The sequence below is a fragment of the Ovis canadensis genome, chromosome 2, assembly GCF_042477335.2.
Source record: "Ovis canadensis isolate MfBH-ARS-UI-01 breed Bighorn chromosome 2, ARS-UI_OviCan_v2, whole genome shotgun sequence".
Taxonomy (NCBI): Eukaryota; Metazoa; Chordata; class Mammalia; order Artiodactyla; family Bovidae; genus Ovis; species Ovis canadensis.
Window position 1 is genome coordinate 90,374,208 of NC_091246.1, and position 10,992 is coordinate 90,385,199.

Consider the following 10,992-nt stretch of genomic DNA (forward strand, 5'->3'; position numbering starts at 1 on the left):
CAAGCTGAAACTATGAAATAAGAGTTTAAATCAGAGTGTGTGCAAGCAAAAACATTGGTTTTCCCCTTGCACACCCACCCAGAGCTCCATTAGGACAAACACAGCAAAAATGAAAAAAATGGTCTTGTGCACTGAACTTGTCTCCTTCTGTCTTAATCATCCATTGTTTCCTGACTTCCTTGCAATGAGACTCCCATGAGGGTAAGTCCGGGCTGGGTAATATGAGCAGAAGTGCTCTTACCACCGTGTAGCCCTGGCCCTTGGAAACATCCCATGTGATCCACTAATCTTTTCCCTTTGCCTTCAAGGAGAGTAGACTCAAGTACTACAGACAAAATTGAAGTCATGTGTTAATGACGGAAAAATTACAAAACAAGGGGACCCATTTCCCTGACTCACTTTTTGGAGAAGAGCAAACTAGAAGAGTCACTTGATCAAGAAGGCCTGCATTGTGCTCTTCAAAGAAGGAAAGGAAAGTGTCTATTAGAATCAAATTCCTGACACTTTTCTGGTCACCTGTTACAGAGGCTGAACAATAGGTTAACTGACAAATGCCTTAAACAACATACTCTCCTAAAAACTTCCATAAAAAGTATACTTCAGATGTTGAAAATAGAAATACCCCCAAATACATAAAGATCTTTTACATTATGTTATAAAATCATTTATTTAAGAAAAGAGACTTTGTTTTTCTGTCTAAATGTTTTTGTAAAACTAGGATTTTTATTTCAGATATTTTTCAGCTTGTAAGCAAACAGAAGTCCAGATCACCTTGGAGAGTTAAGGAAACAACAATCTGATTGAGTAAAGAGTTGTCGCAAGTATAATTTTCATTGTATCTGTTGACGTTTCTTGAGGATTCTTACATGAAGGAAAGGTACTTTTCAATTTCTACTCTGACAACCTCCCAGGCACAGGGGCTGTATTCCTTTCCCTTCAGGTAGAGATGGATTCTTTGGAAATACTTCCAGACATCAGTTCCCAAATTGGGACAATCCAGAGTCACTTCTTCCAGCTGTTCCAGGCTCTGACCCAGGCTGGAGAGTAGTTTGTCGAGGAGGGTGCTGTTCCAAGCAGCATAGCTGCTCTCCATGGTGAAGAGGTTGAAGATCTGCTGGAGCATCAGTTGGTGATAACAGGTGCCTTGAGTCATCTGGATTGGGGTGATATTCTCTCTTCTCCAAGGAAACTTGAAGTCGTGTCTGTGCTCTAGGCATGACTGGGAGGGGATCGTTTTCATCTGTCTCAAACGTGTGAAGATTTCTTTGTTGTCAAGAGGACAAGCAGGGAGGGAGCAGAGCATCATTCCTGCCACTAGCAAATAGATCTTGGCCATAGAGAGTTTCCGTGATTCACTGGAGGGCCAACAGGGGGCGCGCGGACACCACCAATCAGTGAGCGAAAGGTTTCTTCGCCGGGTCCTGGGAGAGCGCTTCTCTAGGAAGCCGCAAGGCGGAGGAGGTCTTACCGGTTTTCTTAGAGTGTTTGCGAGTCCTGAGACTTCGTTTCAGCGGGTTTGGCAGCCAGAGAGGAAAAGCGTCGCTGCTCAGAGACCAAGCTGGTGCGGCTTTAATAGTGCACTAAGAAGCTTTCGCTTCCGAGCCCTCGCCAGAGACATTTTTGTGTGGTGGCAAGCCCGGAACCTTGCGTCTTCTGCTTTCCCCTGAGTTTGTTTTTTTTGTGTGTGTGTGCTTTCTTTTCGGCCAGAAATTTGAGCGAGGCCATTTTTACAAAGTTCTTTTATGGTGACTCAGACCGTAAAGAATTGGCGGCAATGTGGGAGACCTGGGTTCGATCCCTGGGTTGGGAAGGTCCCCTGGAGCAAGAAACAGCTCCCACTCCAGCATTCTTGCCTGGAGAATCCCCATGGACAGAGAAGTCTGGTGGGCTACAGTCCATGGAGGTTTCAAAGAGTCGGACAGAACTGAGCGACACTGCATGTCGTTACAAAGAAAATACGTTTACGAAGGGGTTTGAGGCAGAGAATTAGAGCGAGTTAGGGCCGATTTCACAGATCCCGGCTCGTTTCTGGCGCGATGAAGGGGCAGTTCAGGGAATGGGGAACTTGGCCGCGACGACCGGACGACCGGACGAAAGGACGGTGTTGGGGACGCCCTGGAGGTGAGTCGGAGCGCGGTCCCCACCCGGGCCGAGGACGTGGGAGCTGTGCGCCCCTGGAGATGCTTTGGGACTTTCAGGGTGTCTTTTAAGGTATCGGCCTTGAAGTGGGGGAGTAAGTATTAATTAACTGAAAAGTAAGAATATTAAAACACTCATAGCACTGTATTTTTATATGTATGAATTTATTAATAGTTAAATACAATTAATACTAATCGTATTTAACTTGTTTAAAATGTTTATATTTTGAAATATTTTAATGACTGTATTTAAATATTTGCTCTATGGTATTAAGCAGTACATGAACCGTGAACTTCTAGATGTTCAAGCTGGTTTTAGAAAAGGCAGAGGAACCAGAGATGACATTGCCAACATCCACTGGATCATGGGAAAAGCAAGAGAGTTCCAGAAAAACATCTATTTCTGCTTTGTTGACTATGCCAAAGCCTCTGACTGTGTGGGTCAAAATAAACTGTGGAAAATTCTGAAAGAGATGGGAATACCAGACCACCTGACCTGCCTCTTGAGAAACCTATATGCAGGTCAGGAAGCAACAGTTCGAACTGGACATGGAACAACAGACTGGTTCCAAATAGGAAAAGGAGTCTGTCAAGGCTGTATATTGTCACCCTGCTTATTTAACTCCTATGCAGAATATATCATGAGAAATGCTGGGCTGGAAGAAGCACAAGCTGAAATCAAGACTGCTGGGAGAAATATCAATAACCTCAGATATGCAGATGACAACCACCCTTATGGCAGAAAGGGAAGAGGAACTAAAGAGCCTCTTGATGAAAGTGAAAGAGGAGAGTGGAAAAAGTTGGCTTAAAGCTCAACATTCAGAAAACAAAGATTATGGCATCTTGTCCCATCACTTCATGAGAAATAGATGGGGAAACAGTGGAAACAGTGGCTGACTTTAGTTTTTGAGGCTCCCGAATCACTGCAGATGGTGATTGCAGCCATGAAATTAAAAGACGCTTACGCCTTGGAAGGAAAGTTATGACTAACCTAGATAGCATATTGAAAAGCAGAGACATTACTTTGCCAACAAAGGTCCGTCTAGTCAAGGCTATGGTTTTTCCAGTAGTCATGTATGGATGTGAGAGCTGGACTGTGAAGAAAGCTGAGTGCCAAAGAATTGATGCTTTTGAACTGTGGTGCTGGAGAAGACCCTGCAAGGAGATCCAACCAGTCCATCCTAAAGGAGATCAGCCCTGGGTGTTCTTTGGAAGGACTGATGCTGAGACTGAAACTCCAATACTTTGGCCACCTGATGTGAAGAGCTGACTCATTGGAAAGGACCTTGATGCTGGGAGGGATTAGAGGCAGGAAGAGAAGGGGATGACAGAGAATGAGATGGTTGGATGGCATCACTGTCTCGATGGACATGTGTTTGGGTGAACTCTGGGAGTTGGTGATGGACAGGGAGGCCTGGCGTGCTGCGATCATGGGATCACAAAGAGTCAGACATGATTGAGCGACTGAACTGAACTGCTATGGTATTAAATGTATATGAGTATTAAACAGCATTTTATTGAATTCTGTTTAAACTACAGTTCTTTATATTACACTGAGAATTTAATTTTGCTTTCTTTGCTTTATTGGAAGCAAACTCATTAATTATTTCTGTCCTTGCTTGACAAATTTTTGTAACTCTGTGACAGTCTTAATTTTTATTTAACCTGGGTTTCTGAAACACTGCTGCCAGGACCCTACCTAGAGTGTCATGTGGGAAGAAGAGTTAGTGGAAATGTCCCTGGTGGTCCAAGGATTAAGACTGAGCTTTCAATGCAGAAGGTGCCAGTTTGATCCCTGGTTAGGGGGCTAATCCCAAATACAGTGCTGTACAGCCAAAAAGAAAGGAAGGAAGAATGGAAAGGAGAGAGAGAGGGAGGAAGCAGAGAAGGAAGAAGAGGCAATGTCTTGTACAAAGCATTGAGGAAGTTTACCAGGTCTGATATTTTCATTTTCTCTGGGAAGAATTTTATAGACCAAACACAAATTTCCAGAGTTCATTGACGTGAAACCTTCCTTTGCAAGACATGGCCCTGCAAATACAGGGTCATTTCTTGTCTTTATTTAAAATTTTGATGTTTCATTCAGTGTGTGTTTTGGCATTTTCATCTTTTAACATTGAATTACAATATTATCTATCTTGACATCTTAGATTTGGTGCCTTTTAAATTTCATACTTATGTTTCACCCTTATGGCAGAAAGTGAAGAGGAACTAAAGAGCCTCTTGATGAAAATGAAAGAGGAGAGTGAAAAAGTTGGCTTAAAGCTCAACATTCAGAAAACAAAGATCATGACATCTGGTCCCATCACTTCATGAGAAATAGATGGGGAAACAGTAGAAACAGTGTCAGACTTTATTTTTGGGGGTTCCAAAATCACTGCAGATGGTGATTGCAGCCATGAAATTAAAAGACGCCTACGCCTTGGAAGGAAAGTTATGACCAACCTAGACGGCATATTGAAAAGCAGAGACATTACTTTGCCAACAAAGGTCCGTCTAGTCAAAGCTATGGTTTTTCCAGTAGTCATGTATGGATGTGAGAGTTGGACTGTGAAGAAAGCTGAGTGCCGAAGAATTGATGCTTTTGAACTGTGGTGCTGGAGAAGACCCTGCAAGGAGATCCAACCAGTCCATCCTAAAGGAGATCAGCCCTGGGTGTTCATTGGAAGGACTGATGCTGAGACTGAAACTCCGATACTTTGGCCACCTGATGTGAAGAGCTGACTTATTGGAAAGGACCTTGATGCTGGGAGGGATTGAGGGCAGGAGGAAAAGGGGACGACAGAGGATGAGATGGCTGGATGGCATCACCGTCTTGATGGATGTGTGTTTGGGTGAACTCTGGGAGTTGGTGATGGACAGGGAGGCCTGGCGTGCTGCAGTTCATGGGGTCACAAAAAGTTGGACACGACTGAACTGAATTGAACTGACTGACATTTCATACTTAAGAAAAGTCCTTTCTTAGTTTACCCCAATACTAACCCAAGAAATAGCTTAAGAAGTACTGTTGCCATCTTCCCTGGATAAAAGTATAGAAATGTCCTGTTTCTTGTCATCCTCTCCCCTGTCTTGTTGTATAACTATTTCCTGGTCTCTTTAACCCTTAAAAAAAATCTTCGTCTGAAAATAATATTACCAGAGGTGGTCTGAGACCAACTTAGGATGAGGTAAGGGACAGTTTATCTCATTTGTATTCTTCACAGAGCAGCCATGTTTTTTTTGTTGTTGTTTGTTTTGTTTTTTTTTGTGAGGTTTTTTTTATTTTGACAATTTTCTGAGGTGCTGGTTCTCTGCAAAAGGATTCAAGTGCTGTAAGATTATTTTCCAGAATGTTCCAGGCACTTCTCTAAGACTGGACTCTTGGGCTCTGTTTCTTCACAGTCCTATGGGCAGCCCCCTCTCCTAGAGTTTGCACTGGGGGCCTCAACATGCAGACCCCTGACAGTGTTAAAGGCCTTACAGAGCTTCTCCTGGTTGAACTGAGAATGGACTAAAGACATTACTATTGGTTATATTGATATGAAAGGCTACTATCATTCATTATGTTCAGATTCTCAGCCTGTAATTTGCAAACTTTATATTTGATGAACATGATATCCTCTGTGACCACTACTGAAGTTGTCTTGATTTTTTAGAAGAGGAAATGAAAGTCTGATCTCAGTTACGCTCAGGAGCCCCAGATTGTCTGAAAGTAGAGCTTCCTGCTGCTCGCAGTCCCTCCTCTTCATCAGCGCTGAGTACTGGCCCTCAGATGCTCTGACCTCCTGCTGCCTCATTCCTCTCATCCTGCCTCCGATGTCCTCGCCCCTGCTCCCAGGAGGGCAGCCATCATCCCTGCCTGACTGTCCTGGAATCCACATCGTCAGATATTTATGCAGTCAGCATATTTGGGTGACAGAATGAAGAAAACTGTATGAATTAACCCATGTTCAATATTATACTACTATTATCTGTAGACCATCAGAAAATGAGAGCTATGGTCCTGTTAATAATTGTGGAAGAATTCAAACCTTATGTATTAGATCTTAAAAAGAAATACAGAGAGTTGTGGCTAGATATATTTTGGTGCAGTTTAAAAACTGTCAAAGTAGAGTACGGGGTCACAGCTCTTAAGTTTTCTTATTAGACTTAAAGAAGAGAGTTAGATTGAGCTTTGAACTTTATTTCAACCTGAGTTGACTCATTTAGATGAATACATCCTGTTGGACTGAGACTTTTCCATGAGTGTATTTCATTTCCAGTGTAATAACACAAAAGAAGCATCGAAGCTGTGACATTCTCTGATGCCAGAAATATACAGGGAAAGTTTTTGCGTGGAAACAAAAATGAGGAAAGTGCCGAAAATGACAATTCTGGCCTAATTAAGCATCTCTTTGCAGGAAGGTCCTCAGAGCAGCTGGATAAATATGCAGCATAGGTGGCTGCCAACCCCTTCACTGATGACAACAAGAATGATGTTCTCCAGGCCTGGAGAATGGTGATCATCACCATTGCCATCCTCTGAGAAACCAGGAATCCCCAAACTCAGCGGTTTAGTGAAATTGAGTCGCAGGCATCCAACTCAACCCACAAAGCTCTCAAAGCTGCCCTCGCTACGCCGCAGCGGCCGGGAGGGGGCGCCCGAACTCGCCATGACGCACTGAAGACAACGCCCACCCAGCGAGACCCGCCTCCAGCGCCGCGAACTCGAGCGCCTGATCCACCCGGAGATCCGGCGAGGCGCCGCCAGGGCTCAGGGAGCGCTTGGGGCCGTGGGAGCCGTGAGTAAACTTCCTTTTCCCACCCGACTGCCCAGGGGAACTTTGCCGCGGCTTCGCTCAGAGCCTTGCATTTCCTGCATTTTCTGCCTCTGCGTCCACCCTCCCCTTCCTGGGAGGAGATTTTGGCCAGAGCGGTTTACACCGGTGCCCGTTCGTGCTATGATTGACGGCTGGAAATCAGAGCATGTTGTGATGTGTTTTCAGATTAAGGGTTATTTCTGGGGGAAAGGGGAAAGACATCTCCAATCTGGAGATGAATATTATTACAATGATTTTATTAAATTTTAATGATTAATTTGGCCTCCCTGGTGGCTCAGCGGTAAAGAATCTGCCTGCAATACAGGAGACCCGGGTTCTATCTCTGGGTTGGGAAGTTCCCCTGGAGAAGGGAATGGCAACCGCCTCCATTATTCTTGACTGGACAGCCCCATGGATAGAGGAGCCTGGTGGGCTGCAGTCCATGGGGTCGCAAACAGCTGGACAGGACTGAGAGACTTTCACTTTCACTTTTGGGCTTCCCAGGTAACTCGTAAAGAATCCTACAGCGTTACAGTAGTTAAAAAGTATGAGACATGTGTGTTAAAATTCAGATTATTTTAACTTTAAACATTTTATTCATATACAAACCAGAATTTGTTATAATTTACTGACCTTTTGAAGATAAATTGAACAATAATTTTGTCAGAATTCAGTTCAGTTCAGTCGCTCAGTCATCTCCGACTCTTTGCAACCCCGTGAATCGTAGCTCGCCAGGCCTCCTTGTCCATCACCAACTCCCAGAGTTTACTCAAACTTATGTCCATCGAGTTGGTGATGCCATCCAGCCATCTCATCCTCTGTATCCCCTTCTCCTCCTGCCCTCAATCCCTCCCAGCATCAGAGTCTTTTCCAATAAGTCAACTCTTCGCATGAGGTGGCCAAAGTACTGGAGTTTCAGTTTTAGCATCAGTCCTTCCAATGAACACCCAGGACTGATCTCCTTTAGGATGGACTGGTTGGATCTCCTTGCAGTCCAAGGGACTCTCAAGGGTCGTCTCCAACACCACAGTTCAAAAGCATCAATTCTTCCGCGCTCAGCTTTCTTCACAGTCCAACTCTCACATCCATACATGACTACTGGAAAAACCATAGCTTTGACTAGATGGACCTTTGATGGCAAAGTAACATCTCTGCTCTTCAACATGCTATCTAGGTTGGTCATAACTTTTCTTCCAAGGAGTAAGTGTCTTTTAATTTCATGGCTGCAATCACCATCTGCAGTGATTTTGGAGCCCCCCAAAATAAAGTCTGACACTGTTTCCACTGTTTCCCTATCTATTTCTCATGAAGTGATGAGACCAGATGCCATGATCTTCATTTTCTGAATGTTGAGCTTTAAGCCAACTTTTTCACTCTCCTCTTTCACTTTCAAGAGGCTTTTTAGTTCTTCTTCACTTTTGAATTACTTCTTTGCTTATCTCACTTTCAGTCAAGAGAATTGTTGTAATTTAATTTTAGCTTGCTGAAAGTTTTGGAGAGACAGCATATGAATTTCTGATTCGTATTAATTCTTTTCTCCATCTCATCCATAATGCATTTCCAAATTATAGGACATATTTTTCCTGTCCCCTAGTTGAAATTACAATTCTATGGCAGTCCAATGTTTTGCCATCTTTCTTTGACAACAGTGATAGCCATCTTGTTGGCACATTTTTATGGGGCTGTCTCTCTCTGTTGACAGGATCAAAATTTTCATCAAATTCTTCTGTGTGTATTGAGACTGAAAAGTGACCAAAATTTTTCATTATAAAAGCTTCAGTATCTCAGGTAAACACATCACACCACTTTTTACCAATGTTATGTGAGAAGTGTCCAGATATTTAACAGGGACATTTAGATTTCTTTGGTGAGTAATTTATAGAATGCATGAAATTTGTCACAATTTAACTTTGTGCCACAAGCCCCTCCCAGCACCCCCCCCCCGCCCTTGTACACCTCTTAGACTTTTTAAGTTGTGGGGCCAGATCTTGTCTTTATTTATAATTTTTATATATTGTTATCAAGACTTTTATTATTAATTTTAATTTTTTAAAATGTTGCACTAATGTATATTTTTTCCACATTACTAAGTCATTTGTCACCCCCTCTCTATTTGAGGCAACTTTCTAACTTGCCTGAACCTAATCCCAACACTGGGAGGAATTTTTGATGTGAAGTGTTTTGAAAATTATGTCTGAAAATCTGGAAACATCCCCTTCTCCCATCCCTTACTGTATTTTTTCCTTACAAGTTCTCTTTGTCTTTATAATATTATTTTACCTATACTGTCACCAGAGTAGTCTGAAGTTAAGTAAAATGAACATTGGAATTATTTGTATTATTTACTTATACATTTCACAGAGTAGTTTTGATCTGCCAAACAACTTGCTAAGATTTAGGGGCTCCAGAAAGAGCTTCTAGCATGCTGTGCGTTTTCTCCTCTGTGCTAGACACAGCCTTAGCATCGGAGCCTGGGCACTGCTCCTTCATATGCCTGCAGACATCCCTTTGTCCAGGAGGCCCCATTTGGGAGATGCTAACTTCTCTGATCCTTAAGTTTAAAAACATCTGAAAAAAGCATCAAGTAGTCAGTACAAACTATATCACACCCCAAATACAAAATTAGGACAATCTATGTGAACTTCCTTGAAAAGATTTCCATGATAAATATATAGAAGGTACAGTGATACCTTTGGTATAATTATATAAAAGCATATCCAAAAAGAATATTGATCCTACAGAGACAGTTTGAGATGCCAGCCCCTCAACTTTAGTGGATAGGGGCCTTGTTGAGGTCTCCCTGGGCCAGTCTTGATATTTCCTGGCACTGGGACTGAGGGGCATGGGGTGGATGGGCGGGGGCGGCTCTGGATAGTGTTATTTGCCAAGTCTATGTGGCAACTCTAACAGGCCAGGCCTTAAATTTGTGTAAAGTGCTTGCCTATTTATTCTGTTCTTCACGACTACATTATTGGGATATATGAATATTCTCCAGTTAGTAGATGAGATTTGGGGATTATATGCATTTTTCTGTGTTAAATATCATTACCATGGTTATCTCCATGGACCTGCAGCAGAGAAAGGAGGTGCCTGCTCCAGCAGGCCCAGACTACAAGCAGCCCTTTGAAGAACGCTGCTTCTGTTCTGAGGCTGAGGCTGAGCACAGGTGTGCTGAGGTTCCAAGGCTTCCCCTGGGTTGAGTGGCTTCAGAGGCCACGGAGCTGAGCCCTGGCTGCAGAGCCGTGATAGAGGGACTGAGAGCAGCACCCCCCTGACAGGGTGCACCGCAGGTTTCCCCACGTGTCCAGAGAGCTGTGCCCAAACCTAATCTATAAGGCCGAGTCTCCAGCACTTGTCTTCCAGAAGCCACAGAGGCAGAACACGGTTCCTGAGGAGGAAGCTGTGGTGGCCTCTGGTAGACAGCCTGAGGGAGCATGCCTCAGAGTCTGGTCCTTTCTGGGGGCTCTGTCCCAGGACATGCTGTGGGGGGCCCCTCTCCAGCCAGCCGCCTCATTCCTCATTAGTTTCCCAAATGGCTCTTGAGTACCAAGTAAAGCCTAAGCACCTGAGACTGGAAATAGAACAGTGATGCATGTTCTGGAAGAAAATAGCTAATTCAGCTAGAAGGCACAAAATAGACCGAAATATACATGCCTGGGGCAATAAAAGCACCTTTCCCAGCTGGGAAACTCAAAGACTACCGTCTGGGAAACTTTTATCACTCTAACAGGAAGGAGGAAGGAGAAGAAAGGTGGTAATTGTTTTTGACTTTGGGGACAAAAATGTTCTCTTCTGGTAGCTTTTACTGCCTTTATGAAGTGGCATCCAGCACATCTGAGATTGAGGGAATGGAAGTTTGTCAAGGAGAATGTTTGAAATCGTTTATGAAGAATAAGAGAGTTGATGGTGGAACCAAAGATATAAGCTCCAAAAAACCAGGGAGCCTTATCACTGTGTTCACTTATGTATCCTAGGTGTACCTGTGTGTGCTAGCTACATCATGCCTCACTCTCTGTGACCCCATAGACTGTAGCCCATCAGGCTCCTCTGTCCATGGGATTTTGCAGGCAAGAATA

General features: G+C 43.6%; 1 protein-coding gene across 1 annotated transcript; it reads right to left on the reverse strand.

The window, feature by feature from the left end:
- Nucleotides 1-862: 862 nt before the first annotated feature.
- LOC138434598 (interferon omega-1-like) lies at nt 863-1,336 on the reverse strand. Its single transcript, XM_069579410.1, has one exon. The coding sequence runs from the start codon at nt 1,334-1,336 to the stop codon at nt 863-865; it is 474 nt and encodes a 157-aa protein (XP_069435511.1).
- Nucleotides 1,337-10,992: the final 9,656 nt, after the last annotated feature.

Coding starts and splice junctions, on each gene's coding strand:
- LOC138434598 (XM_069579410.1), bottom strand. CDS start 1,336: ATGGCCAAGATCTATTTGCTAGTGGCAGGAATGATGCTCTGCTCCCTC.